Source organism: Myotis myotis, unplaced genomic scaffold (genome assembly GCF_014108235.1).
Source record: "Myotis myotis isolate mMyoMyo1 unplaced genomic scaffold, mMyoMyo1.p scaffold_m19_p_2, whole genome shotgun sequence".
NCBI lineage: Eukaryota > Metazoa > Chordata > Mammalia > Chiroptera > Vespertilionidae > Myotis > Myotis myotis.
This window is the reverse complement of record NW_023416324.1, coordinates 98,558,071-98,585,711: the sequence shown is the minus strand read 5'-3', so window position 1 is coordinate 98,585,711 and position 27,641 is coordinate 98,558,071. Positions and strand designations below refer to the sequence as shown.

Genomic DNA, 27,641 nt, shown 5'->3' with positions numbered 1-27,641 from the left:
AGAATTACTTTATTATTCCTCCCCCCTCCTAGTAGTCTGATTAAAGCCAAAGAGGGGGCAGGGGTGAGGTGGGAAGCGGGGCTAGTACCGCAATAGGGGGTCTCCTGTGGGAAGGGCCTGAGGAGAGCGTGAAGGACCCGCAGGGCCCTCTCTAACACTCGGTGGAACTGAAGCTCTTGACGAGGGTAGCAGGCAGGGCCTGGTGGGTGACCTCGCAGGCGTAGACAGCATGGCGTGCGTACTCGGAACCGGACAGCGTCAAGGTGCTGCTGAGGCTGTAGGTGCTGTCCTTGCCGTCCAGCTCGGGGGCACTGGTCTGGATGCCCTCGGTGTGGACAACACCGTCCACCGTCCACCTGACACTGACGGTCCGGGGGTAGAAGCCGCTCAGCAAGCACACCACGGAGGCACTGCCGGTCTTGAGCTGCTCCGAGGACGGTGGGAAGATGAAGACGGAGGGCTTAGCCACAGCCCCTGAGGAAGGAAGCACAGAGCATGGTGTTGAAGTAACAAGGACGCTCCCCACTTGGCTGCCTTGTTGTGGGTGACCCCGAGTCCGAGGGGCAAGCGGGCGGACCCGCTGCAGTGACGAGGCCGGGAAGCATACCTCCCATGTCCTAGTTTCCCCAGCCCCTTAAGAAATGGTTGTTTGAACCCTTTGTAGCCATTTTGAAACTTTTTTATGCTTTTCTGACCTCGCCTTTCTCTCCTTCAACTGTGCTCCCAGCCGCCTGCATAACTGACTGGAGCTTCAGGCCAAGAAACAAAGGCCGCGTCACCTGGCCCCGCAGAACTCAGACCCGAGGACGGTTTTGGACCTTTACACGGAGGTCATTTGCTCAGGCCCCTCCCAGCGCCGCGCGGCGACATCAGGCTGACCCTGCCCACCACCCTGCAGAGGACCTCAGCTCCGTCTGCGCAGCATGAGGTCAGCCCTTGGCCCTCTGTGCTCAGCCAGCAGCTTCCCGTCCTCACACGAGCCTCGGAGGAGACCCGGGCCCTGGCCTGCGGCTGTCACCACATGGGCGGTCAGTGTTGAGCCCGGCCAGAAAGGTCAACGGTCACTTTGGCCACCTGCCTAGGCCCTAGGAGAGCTGGTTAGCTTCACTCAGGCTGTGAGCAGCTGCCAGGGGCTTCCTGGACCGCCCCCTCTGTGGGCATTCAAGCCCCCGGGTAGGGAGCAAGAGTTCACGCAGCAGAATGCTTTGCTGGGAGAACTCCGATAAGTGAACAGGTGTTTATAAAGCTAACCTTCATGTTAACCAAGCAGTTCAGTGCTAGATACTGAACTTCTTATGTTTGGATATTTTCTTCTCTCTTAAACTTCATTGCTAATATTTAAGAGAATTTATAAAATAACCTTGGCAGCAAAATAATCTGAATTCTAGAAAGAAAGGAGGGGAAATATTCAATGAAGATACTCCTATCTGGGTGAATCCTTGGTAGCTTTAACTTTTCATCTTGTATTAACATATTAAATAATTAACATATTTGATATGGAAAATCTTGCAAGATATCTTATTAGTTTTAAATGGCATTTAAAACTCATTAAAAGAGTTTTTCAAAGGCCATAAAATAATTTACAACTTAAATAGTTTTAAATAATTTTGAGTTTTAAAATAGCCCTGAAATAGTCCTGTTAAATTGCTGTAGACCAAGAATAGTTTCATATATATATATATATATATATATGTATATATATATACATATATATAATGATTTCAGAGAGGAAGAGAGAGAGAGAGAGAAACATCAATGATGAGAGAGAATCATTGATCGGCTGCCCCCTGCACGCCCACATGCCCCACACTAGGGATTGAGCCCACAACCCAGGTATGTGCCCTGACTGGGAATTGAACTGTGACCTCCTGATGCTCAACCATTGAGCCACGTCAGCTAGGCAAGAATAGGTTCTTAAATATCACTATTGCAGTCAGCTGAAATAAACAACTCAAGAAACTACAGGACTACTTTAGAGGGTATGAAATTAAAATACTCAGATTAAAAATTTTCTGTCACAGAATGAAGGTATTGAAAAATATATTTATATTGTTTTTATTAATGACATTTATATATTAAGTATTTTATACAACTGAAATATAATATTACCCAAGCTATTAATTTTTTGAAAAATAAAATGTCACAAATTTATCTTATTTTTAATGTTACTATATCTTAATGTTACTTAATGTGAACTCAATAAAAGTTAATTGAGCAAAACCTGAGAGTTCAGATAGCCTTAAGTTAAAATATTTTTTAAGTTACATTTTTGCTGTTGGGAATTTTACCCTGTAAGTTATATATATTTCTTTTCTTGGAATTGAACTTTCTGACTGCAAATAATACATCAAAAGTGTTATTTGATAATCAGATATTGAAATAATTAGCTTTTGGGGATAACCATCATTTCACATTTATGATAAGAGATCATTTCAAGTTTAATTTTTTTTAAAATATATTTTATTGATTTTCTACAGAGAGGAAGGGAGAGAGTTAGAGAGTTAGAAACATCGCTGAGAGAGAAACATCGATCAGCCACCTCCTGCACATCTCCCATTGGGGATGTGCCCGAAACCCAGGTACATGCCCTTGACCGGAATCGAACCCGGGACCCTTCAGTCCGCAGGCCGACGCTCTATCCACTGAGCCAAACCGGTTTCGGCTTCAAGTTTAATTTAATATAGAAATTAGTTTTTAAAAAAGGAGATATCTGTGAAGACATAGAATCTTGTAGACTTTCTGAATATTGAGTTTATTCCTCATTTCAGGCTAAAGATGACATTGCTACTGACTCTGAGCTTCATCTTGTACATGGCAGATATGTACTTCTCTAATTTCCTATCAATCACCAGCACGCCTTGTTGACTTCATTGTTATCTTATCAAATATTTGCCGGAGAGAATAGAAAAATAACTAAGAAATACATTTCTTTACTTCTCCGTGTCATACATAAAAACCAAAAATTGATAGACTATTTGGCAAAGTTCAATAAATATTAATTCACTTTTGCTCTTTAAAATTACAAGGCTTTTCTTTTCATCTACATTATTTTCCCCCCCATTTGAGTAATTTGATTTAGATTAAGTTAATCTTTTTATCTGCAAATCCGTTTTTGGAGCTGAGTTTAACTTGAAATACCCTTATTTACCCAGATCCACAAAACTCATACTCAAGCTTCTAAAAGTCAATACTGGCATTTAGACCCAAATTTCAGAAGACAGTGAACAAAAATTACCTACGTTTTATGTCCAGACATGTCCTTTGGCAAAATAGTTTTAAACTTTAACAGTATTAGCTTACTTTCCCCTCCTTTTGCTGTTAACCTCATTACACTGACAGAGAGAATCTGGCAACTTAGATGCCACATCAATGAACTAGCGCTTTGCTTTTCCATGAGATGAACTGATTTTCAGAAGAATCCCATTTGTTTTAGAATTGATCTCAACTCATATCTCAAACATAAAACTCTCCAAATTACAAAACCCTATAAGAAGAAGGACCAACCAGCAAGGCACACATCTGTTTGACCTCCAGTGTGATCTCCGGGCTGAAAATGAGCCAGTGAGGGCTCTCACATTCCCTCATCAAAACCTCCTTCTGAAAGGCTAGTTCAGAGAATTATCTGGCTATGCTTTTCCCATTCTCCTCACATTCTCAAAAACATGTCTGTTTGCTCAGCTTGAAAAGGTGGCTACTTTCTGCTGTTTACTTGTTCTTCACCAGGAATGGTTCGTTTAACTAAAATGTCACAAACTTCCACAAATAATACAACTTGCACCATATAATAACCTCACAAATAAGCAAAAATGTACTTACGTTTGATTTCCAGTGTGGTCCCTTGGCCGAAAGTGTACCACAGTGATTCTGCCTCACTCCCACCTTTACAAAAACCTGCCCCATAAGGGCAGAAAGCCTCTTTCCCCAACTAAGTTATTTTGACTTGGAAATCTTAAAATGTTGTCATTATCTAGTCTCTCCTGGAACAATTTTGTCTCCTATATACCTAACCTGGGAACAAAATGATTTGTCCTTGATATCTAATGAATGAAAGCACACACAAGAAACAAAAAAGCAAGTTAATTAGACAGAGAGAAAAATTAGTTGAAAAAAAAAATACTTAGTTTGATCTCCAGCCTGGTACCCTGGCTGAAAGTGTAAAACAAAGAATCCCCTTAGCTTCCCTCCTACACAGACTCCTATGCAGACTCCTGATGACTGAGAACATACATCTCTGTTCGGAATTTATGGTTTGCTCCATAGTAAGTTTCTGAAGCTATCACGAGGACAAATTCTCACCCTTCTTGTTTTTCAGATAAAACGTGCAATCAATTCTCAGGTTTGTTTACAGACTTGATCTTGGTCTTTGCAGGATGTCAGTCTGGCTTCAGACTCAGCTTCACAGATGCAGGGACCACAGACACAGACAACAGAGAAGGAAATCTGGATTTTGCTCAAGTTCGATTTCCACTTCTGTCCCTGGGCAGACGTCCAGCACAGTCACAGCTCTCCATTGTGTCCTGTTCAAATACCATCCTAACCCAAGGCTCACAGGGTCCTGGGTTAGCTGCTGACAAGTGACTCCCTTTCAAGCAGGTGAAGCTCTGACCAGGAATGTTTGTTTTCTTAGATGACATCTAAAATCCTAGGAGACCATATGTTTAAGTGTATGGCCTGATGGTTCCTTTATTTTGCAGTAGTCCGCATCTGGACTACTGTTTTATCCATTCATTTTTTTTTGGGGGGGGGGGGGAGGGAGCAGGGGGGAATTAGATTGAATGACATTACAAAGAAAACAAATTTTAAAAATCACAATTCTTTATACCTTCTCCTGGGGTTGGGAACTTTTGCAAATGATAGACCTTATTCAATGCAATTATGGAATTCTTTAGCTTCTCTCAACTAATAATAATTAAAGAATGTCTTCATATTTCAACCTCTCATTGGCCACAATGTTGTTTCAAAAAGGTAGACTAATGTACATTAAACCAAGGCCTACCTCTTACTTTGAAACGTATGTTGGAATGAAGCTATATATGATGTGAAAAAAAACACAATAACACAAAGATCAATAGAGTACAAAAGTAGACTTTACTTGCTTGATCATCTATTGTCATAGGACAAGTAGAAAGCTCAGAGGGGTACCCACCACATCTCATTGAGCTAAACCAGTTGCATGCTGTCTTTGAAGCTGCCAGGAACCATGGAACAACTTAGTGTTTCCATGGTAACCCCATCAAAGATGCTGAAGACATCATTTTGAGTCTATCTTTACTTGTTGCTATCTTTTTTCTCTCTTAACCTACCATCCCCACATCAGCATACATTGCTTCCACCATCCTCAACTCCTTACAGTTCTATGGCCTCCAGCTTTTACAAAACACTCCCTCTGCTTGGAAACACCTTTGTTCACCTGGGTTAGCTTATGAACAACTAATTTTTTTTCTAAGACTCAACTCAAGAGATACCTTTTCTCTTACTCATGGCAGGTGACCTAAATTTGCAAAGTGCAGATGCAGGTCATTGGGCCTGGAACACCTAATTGCTCTTACTTGCTATCAGCTGCTTCCTATCCTACTGGATTGTAAGCTGTTTGATGTTTTATTTGTCTTGTGTTTGGAAGGCCCAGTCCAGAATCTTCACTTGAACAAATATTTGAAGATTTAATGAAAACAACAACAACATACAACAAATAACTGAAAATCAATAATAGATTAGAGCTGATGAATTATAAAAGGCCAAAGACTGATACTGACCACTGCAAGAGTAAGTTTTACAAGAAAAATTATAACTGGACTTCTGAAGATTGGGGATAGGTTACCTTGATTTTCACTGGGCACTTTGCTGATTACCTTCAAAAGCAAAATCAGGAGATGAGGAAAGAAATGAATCAAGTTGGAGGTAAAGAGAAGAGAGGAAGTGGCAAGTGGAAATTAACTGTGCAACAGAGTTGACTGGGACATAGTCACCATGGATCCTAGAGAAGATAGAGAGTGTGCTCTCTTCTTCAGAGGTACACGTAATACCAGTCACAATAGCTGACATTTATCTAGCACTTACATTATACATGGATCGGCACATTTAATTATCCCCCTAAATCTAGGTAATAGAAGTTAATATTATCCCCTATTTTGTAGATGAAGAAACTTGAATGCAGAGAGTATAAGTAATCTGCTCATTCCAGTGAGTGACAGAGCTGGGATTTGAAATTGGAGCTCATGTATTTAACTGACCCTGAGAGTAAAATCCCCCAATAGAAGCAGCCTGCATAGCAGGCAGAAAATGCTAGGGCAGGGGAAGGAACAAGAAACTCCTTAGACCCGTGGTCAGCAAACTGCGGCTCGCGAGCCACATGCGGCTCTTTGGCCTCTTGAGTGTGGCTCTTCCTAAGCCTTAGGAGTACCCTAACTAAGTTAATAACAATGTACCTACCTATATAGTTTAAGTTTAAAAAATTTGGCTCTCAAAAGAAATTTCAATCATTGTACTGTTGATATTTGGCTCTGTTGACTAATGAGTTTGCCGACCACTGCCTTAGAGAATCTTGAGGTTAGAAATGAGTAGATGCGTGTGCTCAAATGTATATAAATAAGATGCTCTCTCATATATATTCTCTCCCCTCACTTCTCCACCCCATAAGCAGTTTAGAATTTATTCTAAGAATCTAACTTTTCTGGGGGCCAAATGACAAGCAGCTTCACTGATGAGTCTGTTGGATAGCTCCCCCAGTTTTCTATTCCCGTCACTCTTGTACATTAAATCCAAGAAACACTGCCTTTCCTCAGTACATCAACCCTGTCTTACCTGGCTCTGGAATATGTGTATCTGATAGTCCATTTTGAAGTCTGTGGTTCAGCTTCTTTCCAGCTTATCAATCATGGTAGCAACCTAGGTAGGCAATTGTACTTTAGCTTGACTCCGTAGGCTCATGATGTTCTGGTATCTGTGCTTGATATGAGGTGATATTCCACAAGGTGAGGAGGAAATTCTTAAACCCACATCCAGTGGTGCTTGGAACCTGATCAATTGCTGGCCTTCTGGCTGGAGTGCCACAAACTGACATCTGTCCTCAGTCCCCGGGCCCGTCAGCCAAGAGGGAGAGAGGAGGTTCCTTGAGAAATCACTGCTTTCTTCCTGCATTGGAGCTGTGTTGTCTCTGAGGAAAGACATCTTGAGAGGAGAAAAGTCCTTTGCCCAACCTTGTGCAAATGCATGTGCCTTACACTTGACCCAAGGTGCCAGTCTCACTCAGGAAAGGGTTGTTTCCAAGAGGGTCTGCAGACTGCAAGCATTTTTGACTTCCAGGAGTGAAAGGGAGAAGGCAGACTGTGTGCTGCTTATTACCCTGGAGAGACTCAGCCCCAGAGATTTACATATTGAGGGTTGTGGTTTCTGGCTGGTTTTACACAGTGATAAGCCACTTGAGCTTACCTAGAGCTCCCTGCCCACCTTGTCTATTTGGCATCCAGCCCTGTGTCCTCTGTCACCCTACCATCATGACGACTGCTGTGACTGGGCTAGCTCTGAGTGCATTTATGAAAAGCATGAATTCAGGCTTGGTTCTTCACACTTTTGCTCTTTCTATTGTCACAATCCTCAGGTCTACATGGACACTCTACTCTGCTCCCTGCTGGCTCAGGGCTCAACACTGAGCACCTTGCTCCCCGCACCCCCTCCCCCCCCCCCTCCTTACTCATCTTGGGTAAGGGCCTGAGCTCTGGGCCTTTCCTGCCAACTGCTGATCCCTGCCTCATGCCTTTGATGTGTACATCTCCATCCCATCTAAGAAGGATTCTGATCTTTCTGCTTTCTATTCCCACTAGCTTTGCTGTTTAGCTTCCTGGATCACTTAAGTTGGTAACCACTTGACCTAATGTTTTGCTGCTATTACCTCCTGACCTGTCTTCCCTGTCATTGTGAATTTATTTTTAAAATATTTTTTTGTATCTTAAATATTTTTGTTTTTGTATTAAACAAGGATGTGTGTGATTGAATGGATATGTTTTACCCACTCTCTTAACCTGGATCCTTCTTTAATTGGCTTATTTGTGTTCTACATTGGGTTAAACTAGGCTGGTCTCTGGCATTCCCTGCATTCCCATCGCTCACACATTAAGGGGAAAGAAGCAGCTCAGGTTATCCATCCTTCTCCCGCCCCTCCAAAGTGTCCTCATAATCCTGGCTGAGACCTGGCGTTCCTCCCCTAAGAGGGGAGAAGAGGAAGAGGACAGGCCGACAGGAAACCAAACAAACAAAGTGAACCAGAAAACCAACAGATTGAAACAGGAATAATTTGGACTTTTAAGTTGACTATAATACCTCTGTCTACCACTCTCTCAAAATTCCCTTTGCAATGACAGATGAAACATAAAAATGAGAATAAATTTATTTCATTGATGGAGAATCACAAAGAGTCAATTAGCAGAATTGTTTTCCTTTGAGGAAAACCACAAAGATCTGAATTGATGGAGAAACTGGACTCTGAGTTATCAGGTTCTGGGACTGGGAGTGGGCTGGGCAGGCAGTGGCTAGTCAAGTCCCACAGGGGCCCCTCCCCTGAACATGGCATGCAACCTGCAGGCCATGTGAGTAGTGATGGAAGTAAAAATGGATCAGATTAACAGGCATTCAGCTCAATAGCAATGACATGAAAATCTCCCAAGCCAATAGAAGGAAAAAAAAATAGACAAATAAAACTAAACCTATCTAGGAATTTAGGAAAAAGAAATTAAAAATCAAGAAAGCATGATAAATAGAAATACAAAATAAGATGGAGGGACCAAGTTCAAATAGTCGCAGAGTGTAATGTATGTTAAATTATTAATGCTTTGCAAAGACACATATTATTGAAGAAAAAATTATTCATGACACTTTTTAAAAGTGGTAAGGCAGAATTTATTCAGGACCTTCACCAAAGGTGTAAGGACCACTGAAACAGGATTATGCAGTAGGGGAAACAGGTTGGGCTAGACTTCAAATACAAGAGAAAATGGGGATTTATAGGCAAGGAGTAAGGTGGGGGTCAGTGGATGGATAAATAATAAGAAGAAACATCAGGGGGCAGGGGAGATTCTGGTAAGCTGACCTCACAGGATTCTTGCTGAAGGCAGGCCAGAGTGATCAGCCATCCCCTGGGCATGGTGGAGCATAGCAAACCCAATTAGGTATCCAGGATGACCAAGGATGGGGAATTCTGGTTAAACTTACTTAGCAAGATTCTTGCTAAAATTGTACAATGCAGAGATGAACACAGAGGTTCAAAAGTCAGAGCCTAGTAAAGAGAAGGTTCAGAGGCAATTGAGTAGGGCTTGGTCAAGGAGAGAATCTTTGTACTTCTTAATCCCTTTTATCATTTCAACTGTCCCCTAACCCCCTTCTATCTGGCAATCATAAGCTTGTTCTCTGTGTTCTATGTGTTTGTTTCTGATTTATTTATTTATTTATTTATTTATTTATTTATTTATTTATTTAAAGCCTGGTGCACTGAGGGGGAGAGGTCCCTCATCCTAGCCTGTGCCCTCTCTCAGTCTGGAACTTCTCGGGGGATGTCCACCTGCAGCTTAGGCCCGGTTCCCCTGGGAATCGGGCCTAAGCCGGCAGTCAGACATTCCTCTCACAGTCTGGGGCTCTTGTAGTCTGGGACCCCTCGCTCCATACTGCCCGCCTGCAGCGGAGGCGGGAGAGGCTCCCACCACCGCCACTGCACTTGCTAGCCGTGAGCCTGGCTTCTGGCTGAGAGGCACTCCCCATGTGGGAGCTACTGCATTGATCATCTGCTCCCTGGTGGTGAGTGCACATCATAACAACCGGTGGTCTGGCCGGTTGTTCTGCTGTTCGGTCAATTTGCATATTAGGGTTTTATTATATAGGATTCCACAAAAAAATGAAATCATATTGTCTTTGTCTTTCTCTGTCTGACTTATTTCACCTAGAATAATACATTGTAGATACATCCATGTTGTCACAGATGGCAAGATTTCATTCTTTTTTATGGTTGAGTAATATTTCATTATATATATGTACCATATTGTAAATAATGCTGTAATGAACATAAGGGTGCATATATCTTTTTGAATTAGTGTTTTGAATTTGCTAGGGCATATGGTTGTTTTATTTTTAACTTTTGAGGTACTTCCACATTGTATTTTATTGGTGGCTGCACCAGTTTACAATCCCATTAATAGGGCAAGAAGATTCTCTTTTCTCCACATTCTCACCAACACTTGTTGTTTCTTGATTTATTGAAGGTAGCCATTCTAACAGGTGTGAGCTGGTATCTCATTGTGGTTTTAATTTGTATTTCCCTGATGTTTCATATGTCTGTTGACCATCTGAATGTCCTTTTTAAAGAAATAGCTACTCAGGTCCTGAGCCTATTTTTTTAACAATTGGATTGTTTGTGGGTTTTTGTTTTGTTTTTTGACATTAAGTTGTTTGAGTTCCATGTATATTTTGAATACCAGCTATTATTTGATATATTATTGGCAAATGTCTTCTTCTATTTAATAGGATATTTTTTCATTTAGTTGATGGTTTCTTTTACTGTACAAAAACTTTTTAGTTATTGTAGTCCCATTTATTTATTTTTCTTTTCTTTTCCTTGCCTGATGAGACATATCCCAAGAAAATATCACTAAGAGCAACGCTGAAGAGTTTACTGCCTGTATTTGATTCCACAAGTTTTATGGTGTAGGGTCCTACATTTAAGTCTTCATTCCATTTTGAGTTTATTCTTGTATATGGTGTAAGAAAATGATCCAGTTTCATTCTTTTACATGTGTCTGTCCAAGTTTCCCAACATCATTTATTGAAGAAACTGTCTTTATCCCATTGTATCTTCTTGCCTCCTTTGTCACAGATTAATTTTCCATATAGGTGTGGTTTTATTTCTGGGCACTCTGTTCTGTTCCATTGTTCTGTTTCCTTTTTTTGTGTGCCAGTACCATGCTGTTTTAATTACTATGGGCTTGTAGTATAGTTTGATATAAGGTAGCATGATACTTCTAAATTTGTTCTTCTTTCTCAATATTCCTTTTGGATATTTGAGGTCTTTGTGGCTCCATATAAATTTTGGAATTATTTGTTGTAGCTCTGTGAAAACACCTTTGGTATTTTGATAGGGATTGGAGTGAATCTGTAGATTATTTGGGGTAGCATGGACATTCTCATGATGTTAATTTCTATCAATGAACATGATATACCCTTCTGTTTATTTGTATATTCTTCATTTTCTTTCTTCAATGTTTTATAGTTTTCTAAGTACAGGCATTTTACCCTCTTGTTTAAATTTATTCCTAGGTATTTTATTCTTTTTTTATCCCATTGCAAATGGGATTGTTTTCTCAACTTCTCTTTCTGATAGTTTCCTATCTATATCTACACTAATAAAATAGAAACATGCAAATTGGTGTCACTCCGCTATGCTCACCAGCCAATTGGATGAGTATGCAAATTAACCCAACAAAGATGGTGGTTAATTTGCATACATAGGCGCCCAGTGGCCTGGGTCCCGGGAACATCATCAGCACCCAGGTCACTCTGAGGTAGGCCCCGTGTGGGCCCTGTGCAGAGTAGGAAGGGCCTGAGCCAGGGGGCTCCTGGGCAGGGCAGAGCCGGCCATTGGAGCTGGGGGGGGCCCCTGCCCAAGCCTAAAGCCTCGGCCAGAGGCATTAGGCCTGGGCAGGGAATGGAGCCAGCCATAGGGGGGAGATGGGGGTCAATGCCTCTGGCCAAGGCATCAGGCCTGGGTGGGGGCTGAGCTGGTGATCTGAGGGGTCTGGGGGTCCCCTGCCCAGGCCTGACGCTTGGGCCAGAGGTGTCAGGCCTGGGCAAGGGGCCAATCCGGTGATCAGAGGGTGATGGGGATCATGCCTCTGGCCGAGGCGTCAGGCCTGGGCTGGTGGCTGAGCTGGGATCAGTGTGAACTACAGAGGAAACACCTTTTCTGACCACTCATTGGCTATGCTCCCTGTATGCCACTGGTAATATTCTTAGTAACTTGGGTAATAAGAATCCAAAAAGGTCATCTAGGGTTTTTCTACCACACTCCTGGAGAAAAAAATGAAAGTCCACTGCTGGAGGGCTAAGAAATGTCATATCCTGCCCTAGCCGGTTTGGCTCAGTGGATAATGCCCTGGCCTGCCGACCGCAGGGTCTGGGTTCAGTTCTGACCAAGGGCATGTACCTAGGTTGCAGGCTCCTCCCTGGCCAGGGCATAGGTCAGGGCTCATGCAGGAGGCAACCAATCAAAGTGTTCCTCTCACTTTGATGTTTCTCTCTGTCTTTCCCTTTCTCTTCCACATTCTCTAAAAATCAATGGAAACATATCCTCAGGTGAGGATAAAAAATAATAATAAAGAAATGTCATATCCTATGAAAGACAGATCTTGAAAATGCCCAAGGAATGTTGTCATCTTTTCGTGGCAAAGGGACTGGAGTCTGTGTGATGAAAAAACCTTGGTGGCTGCAGTGACTGGCAGTGGCTGCAGCAGTGGGGTGATGGGGCTGGTGCCTTCCCCTGATCAGCCCTGTCGCCTCCCACAAAGGGAGGCCAGACTGCAGCTTAGGCCCGCTCCCCAATGGGAGCAGGGAGCGGGCCTAAGCCGTCAGTAGGACATCCCCTGAGGGCTACCAGTATGTGAGAGGGGGCAGGCTAAGCTGAGGGATCCCCTCAGTGCACGAATTTTGTGCACCGGGCCCCTAGTATGTATATAAAAGCCAAGCGAGCAGAATGACCGGAATGACCTGTCACTATGACGGGCACTGCAGCTGGCCAACCGGCCTGATCAGGGGTGGGGTCGGCCAGCCAGGGGGAGGGGCTGTGGGAGGCTGACCAGTTGGCTGGGCCACAGTGCACCAGGCCTCTAGTTGATGTATAAAGAATGCAACCTTTTTTTCAATATTAATTTTGTATCCTGCTACTTGACTGAATTCATGCATAAGTTCTAATATATTTATAGTTCTCTCTATATAGTATCATGTCATCTGTAAATAACAACAGTTTTATTTCTTCCTTTCCAATTTCGATGCCTTTTTTTTTCTTTTTCTTGTCTCATTGCTGTGGTTAGGAATTTCATTACTATGTTGAATAAAAGTGGTGAAAGTGGACCTCCTTGTCTTATTCTTGATTTAAAGGAAACATATATTGCTTTTCTCCATTGAGTATGATGTTAGTGTGGGTCTGGCATATATGCCTTTTATTATGTTAAGGTATGCTGCCTCTATACCCACCTTGCAGTCATAAGTAAATGTTAGATTTTGTGAAAAGCTTTTTTCTGCATCTATTGATATGACTATATAATTTTTATCCTTCATCTTGTTTAAATGTTGTATCACATCAATTGATTTGTGTACATTGAACCAACCTTGCATGCTCCCAGGACCAAATTGGAATAACAACTAAGATACAGAAAAACCATCCTGAATAATCAACTGAAGACCAGCTGGAGAGAAGCCTAATAACCAAGGACAGAAAGTGGAGACCACATAGAGACTGGTAGGAAGTACAGAGGCACAAAAGGGCTGGCTGGGCTCCCACAGACAGCTGCTGAAGTGCCTGAGGGATCTCTCAGGTGTGGAGGGTAGCCACTGAGAATCCTGGGGTCTAAACCCCAAGCTGGGCTCTCCAGCCCAGAGCACCAGAACTGAGAAAGGTGCCCACATAACATCTGGGTGTGAAATGCAGCAGGGTTGCTGTCTTCCAGGGAGAGATGGCTGGAAATGCAGGAACCCTCTTAAAGGGCCAATGTGTGCAGCCACTCACCTTGGGCTCCAGCAGAGGGAGGGGAGAGCGAACTGGACCTGTGTGAGCAGAAGGCATGTTTGGGGGCTCTGGGGCTAGAGATCAGAAGACAGATACCTGGTTTCCTGTGCTGAGTCATTCCCTCATGCTGTGGAGGACATCTTTCTCAGGCCAACCTTTGTATCTAGTCAGTTTTTGCCTGGGGAGGAAGGCAGTTGTCCACCCTATTAGAAACAAAACAAAACAAAACACTGGCATGCAATCTAACAATAAGGACACACACACACACACACACACACACACACACACACACACACACACATTTTGAATATTTTGTGCCAATCCCTTCTGGCTTAAAAAGTTTCTGTTGAGAAATCATCTGATAGTTTTATGGGAGCTCTCTTGTATATAATTAACTCTTATCTCTTGTTGCTTTTAAGATTCTCTTTCTGTCTTTAACCTTTGGCATGTTAATTATGATGTGTCTTGGTATGGGCTTCTCTGTCTTGTTTGGAACTCTGTGCTTCCTTGAGATGTTTGTCTATTTCCTTCACCAGGTTAAGGAAGTTTTCAGTCATTATTTCCTCAAATAGGTTTGCAATTCCATTCTTTCTCTCTCCTCTCTGGTACCTTTATGATGTGAATGTTGGTATACCTGAGGTTGTCCCAGCTTTCCCTTAAACTATCCTCATTTTTAAATTATTTTTTAATTTTTCCTGTTCGAATTGAGTGTTTTCCAGATCACCGACTTGATCTTCTGTTTCATCTAATCCATTGTTGATTCTATCTAATGCATTATTCATTTCAGACACTGTATTCTTTTTTTTTTTTTTTAAATCCTCACCCGAGGACATTTTTTTCCATTGCTTTTTAGAGAGAATGGAAGGGAGAGGGAGAGACAGAGATAAACATCAATTGGTTGCCCAGAGTCTGCAACCGAGATATGTGCCTTTGACCAGAATCAAACCCAGGACACTTCAGTCTGCATGTCAACACTCTATCCTCTGAGCCAAACTGGCAAGGACTTGTATTCTTCATTTCTGACTGATTCTTTTTATGTTTTCTATCTCCATTTTTATGTTTTCTGTTTTTTTTTTGAAGGTCTCACTGAGCTCATCTAGTCTTCCCCTAGGTTTATTGAACATCCTTATAACCAGGGTTTTGAACTCTGCATCTGAGGCCCCTTCGTAAGAGTTACAAAGTGATTTTCATTTGGTTGCTGCTTGTGTTGTGCTTGGAGGCTCTTGGGAAGGGCTATACTGTGAAATGAGGCCAGCTTCCACTTTTTCCAGGCTTGGAATATTTTAGTAGGCAACACAATGTGAGCTGAGACCAGTTGCCACTGGTACCAAGTTTGTAGCCACTAGTTGAAACTATGTGCCAGACCAAGACTGACTGCCACTTATGTCAGGCTTGGGGCCACCTGATAGGATTTTCAATGCAAACAGTCCATCACTGTTATGTTGGGCTTGAGACCACTTAGTAAGAGCTACAAGGCACACTGAGGCTGGCACAGCTTGTTTGGGGTTTCTGCACCTTTGAGAGATTTTGGGGAAATCCGGAAGAAAACTCAGGCAAGCTGCTTGTGTGGAAGAGCTGCTGGAAGGGGCTTCCACTGAGTGAGAGATTTAGGTGGCGTGGGGGGTCTCCGGGCAGGGTGAACAGTGTTAGTCAGGTTAATAGAGAGCTCCGATTTTGTGCCACCATGCCAGCTGGGTTGGAAGAGAGCTCAACAACAACAAAAAACAATGGTATCTTCTAGCACTTCCATCCCAAGAGGGAGTTGCCCTCACCCTGTCCCTCCAGCCCTTGCCCTGAAGTCAGTCGATTTATTTCTTCCTCATGTGTCCCTGGCACTTGCTGAGCTGCTGACCCTGAGCTGGAGCTTAGAGCGAGTGAGTTTGTGATCAAGTGAGTTTGCTTGCCAGTCTTTTAAGAGGAGCACGTCTCAGTCTCTAGCAGCTCATTGTCTTTCTTGGATGTAATCCCCACTGGTTTTCACAGTCAGATGTTGTTGGGACTCCTCTTTCCTGCACTGGTGGCTCCAGGCTAGAGAGCCCTGTGTGGGGATAAGATCCCTCACTCCTCAGGGAGACCTCCACAGCTGAGATATCCCTCCCAATTCTCCCTTAATCACCACACTGTGATTGTGGGATCTGCCCATTCCACATCTCATCTTCCCCTCCCCTCCCCCTCCCTCCCACATGTCATCAGTCTTGATGTGGCTTCTTCTTTATATCCTTAGTTATAGGACTTATGTTCAGCTTGTCTTCAGGTGGTTCTCAATGATGACTGTTCTGAATTTTGTTGTAATTATGATGTGGTTGTGGGAAGAGGCAAGCACAGAGTTTACCTATTCCACCACATCATCAGAGGTGCTGTTTGATTTCTATTTATCACTGATTAAAAATTAGATTCCAAAAAGTTGTATATTAACCTAGAAAAAGATGATATCATGAAAATAATTTTTGACGTAGAAGATAACCCTGATGCTTATTGGGTTTTATTTTCTTTTGCTCTGAAGGACATTATCCAGTTTTGTATCTTTTTTAAAAAATTAATCTTTATTGTTGATATTATTACAGATGTCCCTCTTTTTTCCCCCCATAGCTCCCCTCTACCCAGTTCTCACCCCACCCCAGGCCCTCACCACCCTATTGTCTATGTCCATAGGTAATGCATACATGCATGTAAGATCTTTGTCTAATCTCTTCCCACACCCTCCATACTCCCTTCCCTCTTAGAATCTTCAGGCTGTTCCATTCCCATGCTCCTGATTCTATTCCACTTCAATAAACAGAACAGTTTATTCTGTTCATCTGATTTTTCATTCATTTGATTTTTAGATTTACTTGTTGATAGGTATGTATTTGTTGTCACTTTGTTGTTCATATTTTTTTATCGTTACCTTTTTCTTCTTCTTCCTCTTCTTAAAGAGTACCCTTCAGCATTTCATATAATACTGGTTTGGTGGTGATGAACTGCTTTAACTTTTTCTTGTCTGTGAAACTCTTTATATGACCTTCAATTCTGAATGATAGCTTTGCTGGGTAGAGTAATCTTGGTTGTAGGTTCTTACTATTCATCACTTTGAATATTCCTTGCCACTCCCTTCCAGCCTGCATAGTTTCTGTTGAGAAATCAGCTGACAGTCATATGGGTACTCCCTTGTAGGTAACTAACTGTTTTTCTCTTGCTGCTTTTAAGATTCTCTCTTTGTCTTTTGCTCTTGGCATTTTAATTATGATGTGTTTGGTGTGGTCCTTTTTGGATTCCTCTTGTTTCTCTGTACTTCCTGGACTTGTAAGTCTATTTCTTCCACCAAGTAGGGGAAGTTTTCTGTCATTATTTCTTCTAATGGGTTTTCAGTATCTTGCTCTTTCTCTTCTTCTGGCACCCCATAATTCAGATGTTGGTATGCTTGAAGTTGTCCCAGAGGCTCCTTACACTATCTTCATATTTTTGGACTCAATTTTCTTTTTTGGTTCGGTGTTTTTTGCTTCCTCATATTTCAAACCATTGATTTGATTCTTGGGATCCTCTAGTCCAGTGGTTCGCAAACTGCAGCTCGTGAGCCACATGCAGCTCTTTGGCCCCTTGAGTGTGGCTCTTCCACAAAATATTGACTTCTGCACATGAGCCATGAAGTTTCAATTGCATTGTATGTGCGCACCTGCATGTGGTATTTTATGGAAGAGCCACACTCAAGGGGCCAAAGAGCCACATGTGGCTCACAAGCCGCAGTTTGCCGACCACTGCTCTAGTCTACTGTTGAATCCCTGTATATTATTTTTTATTTCAGTCAGTGTAGGCTTAATTTCTGATTGGTCCTTTTCCATTTTTTTGGCTTTCTCACTAAGATCCTTGAAAGTCTCACTAAGTTCCTCGGATGTTTCTAGAAAATTCTTGAGTAACCTTATAACTGTGGTTTTGAACTCTATATCCAGTAGTTTACTTTCTTCCATTTCTTTCACTTGTGACATGTTTCTTTGTGTATGTGTGAGAACTCAGTGTTATCACTATCTATCATATATCCCTAGTCACTCCAACATTGGCATTAGGATCTCCTTCGGTTGGCTCCTGTGGTCTTTCTACAAGCCTCAGTTGGTTTGGTTTCCTTATTCCCTGGCACCACGAGGTGCTTTAGGATCATCTTGTATTTTTCCTGCTATTATCCTGAAATCAGCCAATTTACAAGGAGCCCTGGTTTCTTGTATTGGCGAAGGATGATTAGCAACAAGACCTGAGCACTAAGTATGTTTATCATTACTGGGTGTCATTGCTTCTCAACCTTTCAGCAGTTGGAATTGGAAAATATGAGTGCCTACTAATCCACACATATACACACATCAGTATTTCTGTATCTATCTGCCTATCTGTATGTACACAAAAACCATGGACTTATACTGGAGGTTTTCCAGGGGTTTCCGTGTTGGTTTGCTCAGGCTGCTATAACAAAAAAACAGTGAATGGTGCAAGTCTGAGATCTGGGTGCCAGCAGATTTGGGTTCTCTCAAGGCCTCTCTTCTGGGCTTGCAGATGACCACCTTCTAGAGATGCCATGGCCTTTCTCTGTGTGCACACATCCCTGCTGTATGTGCCCTGATCTCCTCTTCTTGTGAGAACACCAGTCAGGCTGGAATAGGGCCACATTAATGGGCTCACTTTAACTTAATCGCCTCTTTTAAAGCCCTGTATCCAATACAGTCATGGCAAGGGAGATTAGAGCTTTGGCATGTGAATTTGAGGGGGACGTAATTCAGCCTATAACAGTGTCCAGGGTCTGCCTTCTCCAAGTATCCTATGAATCTACTAGAGGCCCAGTGCACAAAATTCATGCAGGGAGGGGGACCCTCTCAGCCCAGCCTGCACCCTCTCCAATCTGGGACCCCTCGGGAGATGTCCGACTGCCAGGGATCAGGCCTAAACTGGCAGTTGGACATACCTCTCACAATCCGGGACTGCTGGCTCCTAACTGCTCACTTGCCTGCCATCCTGGTCACCCCTAACTTTCCCCCCTGCCTGCCTGGTTGCCCCCAACTGCCCCCCCCCCCCAGCATGGTCGCCCCCTCACTGTCCACCTCTGCAGGCCTGGTTGCCCCTCATTCCCCCCCCCCCCCCCGCTGGCCTGGTCGACCACAACTTCCCCCCTTCCAGCCTGGTTGACCCTCACTGACTCCCCTGCCTGTCTGTTCACCCCCAACTTCCCCCCCTGTTGGCCTGATTGCCCCCAACTGCCCCACCCTGCCAGTCTGGTTGCCCCCAACTCTTGCCCCCCCACCCCGCCCCAGTGGCCTGGTTGCCCCACGCAGCCTGCTGTTTGATCATTTGGTCGCGCCTCACTGCCCCCCGCTGCCAGCCTGGTTGCCTTATGCAGCCTGCTGTTCAGTCATTGCGTGAGGGCATCCTGATCAATTTGCATATTCCTCGATTATTTAGTGTAGAAGATAATAAGTTGCTCATAATGGCTGAGGATCAGTGTACTACCAGACCAAGGCAAGTGAGCCTTTAAAGTGGGGATAGCTTAACTGAAAGAAGTACATATTTATTTTATTTTATTTTTTTAAAATATATTTTATTGATTTTTTTACAGAGAATAAGGGAGAAGGATAGAGTTAGAAACATCGATGAGAGAGAAACATCGATCAGCTGCCTCCTGCACACCTCCCACTGGGGATGTGCCCTCAACCAAGGTACACTCCCTTGACCGAATCAAACCTGGGACCTTTCAGTCTGCAGGCCAACACTCTACCCACTGAGACAAACCAGTCAGGGCAGGAGTACATTTTTAGTTGAGCAATTTCAGACATAAGCCCAAAAGGCTTGGAGTGCTATTTGGGGATTGAGATGCCCCTCTATCCTTTAAATCCTAGTCAGAAGGCAACAGGGAGCTGCCCCAGCTCCCAACCTGCCTCACAGATGCAGCACAAAGAGCTGTGGTTTGCACCGGGCATCAGGGACCCTCCCTTCCTACTGTGTCTTTCTGATCGCTTCCATTTCTAAGTGCTTTGACACTGGAGGCAAAGTGTTGGTTTTCCTCTTATTTCTCTGGTTCCCTCAGCTCTTTTTTAAATTAATATAAAAATCCCCAAACAGCTGGCCAAAAACAATCTCCAATAACTGCTTCCAGAAAAGGAAGAAGGCAAGTGCCTCTTGCTGCTGTTGGTACCCTAGGTCGGCAAGATGCCCTCACAGTCCAGCCAACTTCACCCTGTGGTGCAAGGTGCAGAAGAACTGGGGGTGAGGGGCTCAGGAGCCAACCCTTGCAGAGGGGGATGGGAACAGAGGCTGAGTGCTGCCAGAGGTTAAAGGGAAGAAGTGTGCAAGTGGGACACCCTGTTTCCAAATGAAGGAGGAGATGTACATTCCTTTATGTATGATACCATCTGATGCAACTGTGATTTTTGGTAGAGTTTTCTCTCCCCTTTTTGATTGTGAGTTGCTAAAAGCAAAGCCATTGTCTTTGTTTATGTAACCTTAGGAAACATGTCAATTGACTGCAGAGTTCATAAAAAATAAATTATAATGATGACTTTTAAGACATAAATGTCTTAATAAAAGAACTACCAGAGTGGGGTAGACAGGAAGGCTTTGGGGAGAGGAGCTCAATCTGGTCACAAGGGCTGGGGAGAAGGAGCATGGGTGGCAGGGAGGGGAGGAAGCATTCTGTTGAGAGCTGAGTGAAAGGGGTGTGAGGGTGAGAATATCTGGGGGATTGTGGCTAAATCAACTGAGTGAATTCAGGAAATTCTGAGGAGATGGGATTGGTAAAGTAGGTTAGGACCAATTTGTGCAGAGAACAGAAGCTGTAATAGCCAGGAACTAGATTTCTTAGTTACACAGAAAATGCGTTTGGTTTCATACAAGCTTAAATTTGGAGGACCTTTTAACTGTTACAAAGCATGTTCATGCATTGTGAGGTTCAGGAGTGTGTTGTGTGTATTCACATCTATCTCTATCCATCTATTTTTCTTTTCATCCATCTGGGGTAGTGGCTAAGTCTATGAAATTGTGAAGTTTGGGTTGGTTTTTCAGAGGTTGACTCATATCTCAGAGAGGAAGGGTGAGGGAGAGAGAGATAGAAACATCAGTGATGAGAATCATTGTTTGGCTGCCTCCTGCACTGTGGATAGAGCATGTGCTTCCAGGCATGTGCTCCTGACTGGGAATCGAACCACGACCTCCTGGTTTATTGGTTGATGCTCAACCACTGAACCACACTGGCTGGGCAACAGATGCCATTTTCTTTTTGTAGTATCTTTCACAGAATGTGGAATATATCTATATATGATATATAGATACATCCCATACTATTCAAACTTGCTGAAAGGATGGGATGGAATGAAACATTATAAAATATTTTATTTTATAATGTTTTGTTATATCCTATATAATAAAAGGGTAATATGCAAATCGACCGAATGGCAGAACGACCCATCACTGTGATGTGCCCTGACCACCATGGGGCAAACACTCAACGCAGAGCTGCCCCCTGGTGGTCAGTGTGATCACTGCTCAGCCAGAAGCCGGCTGAGCACAGAGGTGGTGGCAGGAGCCTCTCCCGCCTCTGAGGCAGTGCTAAGGAGCAACAAGCAGGTGGGCGGTAAGGAGTGAGGGATCCTGGACTGCAAGAGGAATGTCTGATTGTTGCCCATGGGGAGTGGGCCTAAGCAGGCAGGCAGACATCCCCCAAGGGGTCCCAGACTGCAAGAGGATGCTGGGCTGAGGGACCCCTGCCCTGCCTCCGAGTGCATGAATTTTCATGCACTTGGCCTCTAGTATATATATATTTTTCTTATTGGTGCATAGCCAAACTCTTCCTATACTGTTTTGTTCATCATGTACAGTCAGTTACTGACAGGGGTTCTGGTATCTTGATCCCTTGGGAGAACCTCTGTATCTCGCTTGTATGTGAGGCATCAGCAGCTGCTGAGTCTACAGTTCAAATGGAGATTCTGTATGTGAGTAGTAAGGACTGGGACCACTGTTCTTATGTCTTGGAGTAGGTCTGAATCCATGACTGACAGGTTCCAGGGCCTTTATTTGGGTAGTCACTGTGGAATCAGTTGCTGGGTCACAGCTCCTCAGGGGCACCTACCAACCCTCCTTCACTAAAATTGGGTTAGAATCCTATCATTGTTCATGCATCAGCCTGATTTTGTGTGTGTGTGAGAACTGTGACAACTCCAAATCACTTCACAAATAAAAGTCACTATCCTGCAACCAAAATCCTGGAGAAAGGAAAATAATGGAGTTTGTAGTTCTACTAAATCTTGGGAATTTAAACTCAAATTCATGCTGAATTAACAGAAATCAAACTAACAAATACAATTCTAGGTAGGGTTCCACATAAAATCCTCCAAGAATAAGATTCTGTAACAAGGTTGGAAGAAATATAATGTAAAAATGGTGTTAAAATTTAAAATCCGAACTCCTTTGTGAGACTCTGGGTTGCCAATGCAAACTCTGGTGAGGAGGTAAGAGCAGAGCACCCATGTTCATGTTTCACTAGTTACCATTTCACTTACCCTTTGGTGTGTTCTTTAAATTGATCTTTCCTTATGATGCTAGTCAATACAAACCCGAATCTTAGCCTTAAAAATTCCAGCCCTCCCCATTAGTCCTTCTAGTGAGTGAACCCAGAAAGATGAGCAGTTGAAAATGAAAAAAAAAAAAAAAAGACAATATTATACTTCTTTGTGGGGCGCAACTACAGTGTTTTGGCCAGGTTCAAGCCTCGGACTAATGAAAGGACAGAGTCCTCTCATTGCCACGTGCCAGTCTCAGCTGGAGGGCAGGGCCCTCCCAGCACAATCATAGCCAACGGCTGTGGTTGTAAGCTTGAACCTATGGTCCAAACACGTGGCCCCACGTGCCTTGTGCTAGAGTTCGGGTGCATGTAGTTGAGTGAAGTTGAGACTCACGAGAATGCTGTAAACACCTTGATCATGCCCCTGCTTTGCCTGGTGGCATCTGCTATAAAATAAAGACGGCTTGTGGGCACTGGCGCTGTCGCCTCATCAGGGAGCAGCATCCCACCGAGACCCAGCTTTCATTCTCATGTCTGTCTTTTCTCAATCTTTTCACTTCCCCCACTCAGAATCACCTTTGGCCGTAACAATCTTAAAATGAATTTAACAAACTATTCATTAAAAACATTAAATTAAGGAGGAGCAGTGCAGGGTGGAGGGGGTCAATGGGGAAAAAAAGGGACATCTGAAATAGTTTCAACAATAAAGATAAATAACTAAAAATTTGAAAAAGTATCAAATTAAAAATTGCATTCCCAGTCATTCTGTATGAAAACTCAAATTGTGGGAAAATGACTAAAAATGTTTCTTTACTATATATCATTTTTTGAAAATGTTGTTTAAAAAAGTAATCTTTAAAATGCTTGAATTTCAGAGAGCATTTTTATTTACTGTGAAACTTAACTTTAAAATTTAAATCTATTCTGCCTGGGTGCTTATCTCATAATTCCTTGCCCTAAAATATTCAGAAAATATAAAACCTTTTTCTTGATTAGAAAAAGGCCTTGACATTTTACTGTTACTTGTAGACTGAAGGAACAATATTCCTCATTTCAAACAAGAATCTCTATCTCTTGCATGTTTACAAGCTATGCTATAGCCTGGACAACAAAACTAACCACATCTAAGTTTGGTACTGCACACTGGACAAAAATCATAAGAGTTTTTAAGGGGTGTTAGGATAACCTCCATTATGTCCAGGTGGGAGCAGGCCTCTGTGAGTCTCTAATCTGGACCATATTCACTGAATGAGGAAGGACTGAAGCAGGTGGGTTTAGTTATAGCTTTGTCTGTATGCCAGAGATTGTTAGTTGGGGGTCCACAAAATTGAAAACCAGTGTGTGATCATGACTTGGAAGGACTGTCTTGTTGGTGGAACTATATGATCTGTTATCCTTGGGTCCTGTACAACAAAAGGTTGCTGATTCCATTCCTGGTCAGGGCACATGCCCAGGTTGCAGATTTGACCCCTGGTAGGGGACCTGCAGGACACAGTCAATCGATGTTTTACTCTCATATCAATATTTCTCTCTCTCTCCCTCTCATTTCCTCTCTCTCTAAAAATCAATTTAAAAATCTTTAAAAACAAAAACAATAACAAAATAGTTACCCTGTTCACCCCCTCCTGTAATAGCATTCTCCAATCCCCTTTATATATATATAAAAGACTCCACAGCATTGTCTCCTGGAAGATTCCATCCAAAATTTCTGGCACCACCTAAGCCAACTAAATATTTACCTGTGAACTTTCAGTTAAGTACCATGTAATTTTTTACACAACCAACCAATAAAACAAACATGAAATCTCATAGAGGCCCATTGAGGATTATTCAAAAAGGAAGCGGCATTATCATTACCAAAGGCAGGGAGCTGGAGAGCACTCAGATATCTGTTACCAGAAAAACAGGCTAAAGATGCCTATTCCTGACCCTGTGATAATAGGCAGCAATGAGAAGTTGCACCAATATAAATACTGTTGGATTTTAAAACCGAATTCTCAAAGAAAGTAATAAGAATCATTATGTATCTAAAAATATGTCATTTACTAGTACAGCAAGTAAAAATACCTGCACACAATACAAAAAAGATATATTTTATAAGAGCACACTGAAACAATTAGACATTGAAGGCAGTCAACACCCAGCACAGAGAAGCATTGGCTTCCCTCCCCGACTCCACACACCTGGCCCACGTCCTCCAGCAGAGAGTGTCTCCTCAGTGTGGAGAAGGCACATTCTGGGTGCAGACCCTGAGCAGTCTGAGCTTAGGTGCAGCTATTGGAGGGACCACCTAGGAATACATATAACATAGGACCTGGGAATCTGTAAATCACTTTGGGAAGAATTACTACTTAACAATATTATATCTTCTAATACATGAACAGTGATCCCTTTTTCATTTATTAGAGTCTTCTTGAATTCCCTTCAATGATGTTTTTATTCAGTGCACAAGTCTGAACAAGCCACTTTTATTATTTCTACTAGAGGCCTGGTACATGAAATTCATGCACTGGGGGGGGGGGGTGTCCCTCAGCCCAGCCTGCACCCTCTACAAACTGGGACCCCTTGGGGGATGTCCGACTGCCAGTTTAGGCCCAATCCCTGGGATTGGGCCTAAACTGGCAGTCGGACATCCCTCTCAGAATCCGGGACTGCTGGCTCCTAACCACTCACCTGCCTGCCTGATTGTCCCTAATCGCTTCTGCCTGCCAGCCTGATTGCCCCCTAACCACTCCCCTGCTGGCCTGATTGACTCCTAACTGCTCCCCTGCCGGCCCAATTGCCCACAACTTCCCTCCCATGCCAGCCTGTTCACCCCCAACTGCCCTACTCTGCCAGCCTGATCAGCCCTAACTGCCCTCCCCTGCCAGCCATCTTGTGGCGGCCATCTGTGGTGGCCATCTTGTGATGACATGGGGGTGGCCATCTTGTGGTGGTCATAGTGTGATGACATGAGGACGGCCATCTTGTGATGATGTGAGGGCGCGAGGGTGCAAGGGCCACCTAGGCTTTTATTAGTATAGATTGTACAAATACAGAAAATGAGGCACAAAAGTTCAAGTTTGCACAAAGTTACATTTATACTAATAAGAGGGTAATATGCTAATTAGACCAGATATCTTCCGGATGTCCTTCCGGACAAAGCCACAGTGGCAGGGGCTGAGGCAGAGGTGGTTAGGGGTATTCAGGCCAGCAGGGGAGGGCAGTTACTGTCAGGGGCGATCAGGCCGGCAGGGGAGGTCAGTTAGGGGGAGATCAGGCTGGCAGGAGCAGTTAGGGGGCAATCGGGCCAGCAGGGGAGGGCAGTTAGGGGGCAATCAGGCTGGCAGGCAGAGGCAGTTAGGGGCGATCAGGCCGGCAGGGGAGCAGTTATGGGCATCAGGCCAGCAGGCAGAGGTGGTTAAGGGCGATCAGGCAGGCAGGCAGGCAAGCATTTAGGAGCCAGTGGTCCTGGATTGTGAGAGGGATCCCAAATTGGAGAGGGTGCAGACTGGGACAAGGGACCTCCCTTCCTGTGCACAAATTTTGTGCACCAGGCCTCTAGTGTCTTATAAGTAAGGAGCCAAGATTAGAGAAAAAATTCTGATCTCAGAGCTTCATGACCACTGCCCTATGCTATACATTGTCTTTCATCCTACAAAACTCCTCGGGTCCTCAAAATGAAGGTAAAGTATTCCATTAAAGTAAAAAAAAAAAAGTAAAGTGAGTGGAAATTTCATTTCCTATAGAAGACACAATTAGCACCTGATTTTAAAATGAAGACTAAGAATACAGAGTAGCTAATCCCAGAGAAGAGACCTGGTAGCATTTCCGATCTGCTTGACATTTCTCAATCTCTCCCAAGGGAAGAACTGAGGCAATACCTGGAGGCTTCCACCCACAGGCATGGTGGCGCCATGGAGGAGCAAGTGCCTGCCGTCTATAGAGGAAACGGAAAACATGCATTGGCAAGAGTTATGTAGGAGCATTTTGCCCAGGAAAAAGACAAGAGATTTATATGAGGAAAAGAGCTGGCAGGATGCATTGCCCATCAGCCCCAAAACTGCCATCTGGGACCTAGCACCTTGTCCATAAGAACAGAAGAGAACCCAGCCTTGTTCAGCCAGTGTCCCACAAACAGCAGGATTCTGGGTAGGGAACAGAAGAAGAAATACAAACCGTGCAGCTTGAATACCAGGTGCAAGGAATGAACACACAAACCTGAGTGTCCCTGAGAGTCCCACATTCATGGAGCTCTGGGCTCTTGTACAATTTTCCCAGCTCTGACAGCTGAGAGGAGAGTGTTGTGCTGAGAACACAGGAAAGGAGGAAGGAACACAGGAACACAGGAAACTGAGATCTCAATTTCAGGGCCATGATTTCGGAAGAGACTTTACTCCTGTCATTGAGAAAAAATTTTATCTGAGGAAAGACAGGAAAAATTTCTGGAACTATTTTATCAGTGTCTGCACATTCACAGATGAAGCTGTCACTTACTCAGTTCAAAAATCTGAGCAACCAGATTTCTCTTATATAGTCGGGATATGTGTGACTTTCTGAGCCTCAATTTCCTCCTGGTAACATGTATGGCTAGGAGCATGGTGCTCTCCAGGCCTCCTTAATATCTGACACTTGAGGGAAAGGCATTCTCAGAGACCTAGCTTCTCCCCCAAGACCAGACTAAAGTAGGACTCAGCTCCCTCAACCTCCTCCTGAGGCACTAGAGAGAACAGAGGAAACTGTGAAGGAACTGTCTCTGTGCTTCCAGATGACAGCTGTTCCCAGGGTGACAGAGGGTGAAGGCAGCTGGGGCAGCTGAGCTTCATGTTGGGAACAGAACCACTGTGGTACCCACTGTAGCCTTGCTGACAGTAGTACACTGCCGCGTCCTCCGCTTCCAGGCTGCTGATGGTGAGAGCAAAGTCTGTCCCAGACCCACTGCCAGTAAACCTGGCTGGGATGCCGGTGGCCCTGTTGGATGCACCATATATAAGGAGCTTGGGAACCTGCCCAGGCTTCTGCTGGTACCAGGCTAGGTAGTTACTAACACTCTGACTGGCCCTGCAGGTGAAGGTGGCGCTTTCTCTTGGAGACAAAGACAGGGAAGCTGGAGACTGCGTCATAGCAATTTCTCCGGTGGTACCTGGGATTGGAAATAAAACACGACAGTCAGCTGTGTGGTCTAGACTCTAGTCTAGATCATATCCACTGTCTTCCTGGCAGAGAGAACTGTCAATCTACATGGAGCTTTCATTATTGTGCGTGCTGAGTAAAGGTGTCATCACAGGACCCAATATTGACAAAGTTTTCACTGAACTAGAGAACCAAGCGTGTCCTCTCACCTGGGAGCCAGAGCAGCAGGAGGCAGAGGATCTGAGCAGGGGTGTCCATGGT

General features: G+C 43.7%; 1 protein-coding gene across 1 annotated transcript; it reads right to left on the bottom strand.

Annotated features, from left to right (window-relative positions):
* On the bottom strand, positions 1 to 27,641 carry LOC118677503 (immunoglobulin kappa light chain-like). Its single transcript, XM_036352654.1, has 4 exons — positions 27,590 to 27,641; positions 27,103 to 27,390; positions 3,817 to 3,864; positions 1 to 474 (listed from the first exon to the last, which is right to left on the bottom strand). The coding sequence occupies exons 1-4, from the start codon at positions 27,636 to 27,638 to the stop codon at positions 152 to 154; spliced, it is 708 nt and encodes a 235-aa protein (XP_036208547.1). The 5' UTR covers positions 27,639 to 27,641; the 3' UTR covers positions 1 to 151.

Coding starts and splice junctions, on each gene's coding strand:
- LOC118677503 (XM_036352654.1), bottom strand. CDS start 27,638: ATGGACACCCCTGCTCAGATCCTCTGCCTCCTGCTGCTCTGGCTCCCA. Junction 3,865..27,102: donor CTACTGTCAGCAAGGCTACA/GTGGGTACCACA, acceptor GGAGTGAGGCAG/AATCACTGTGGTACACTTTC. Junction 475..3,816: donor GACCACACTGGAAATCAAAC/GTAAGTACATTT, acceptor TTCCTTCCTCAG/GGGCTGTGGCTAAGCCCTCC.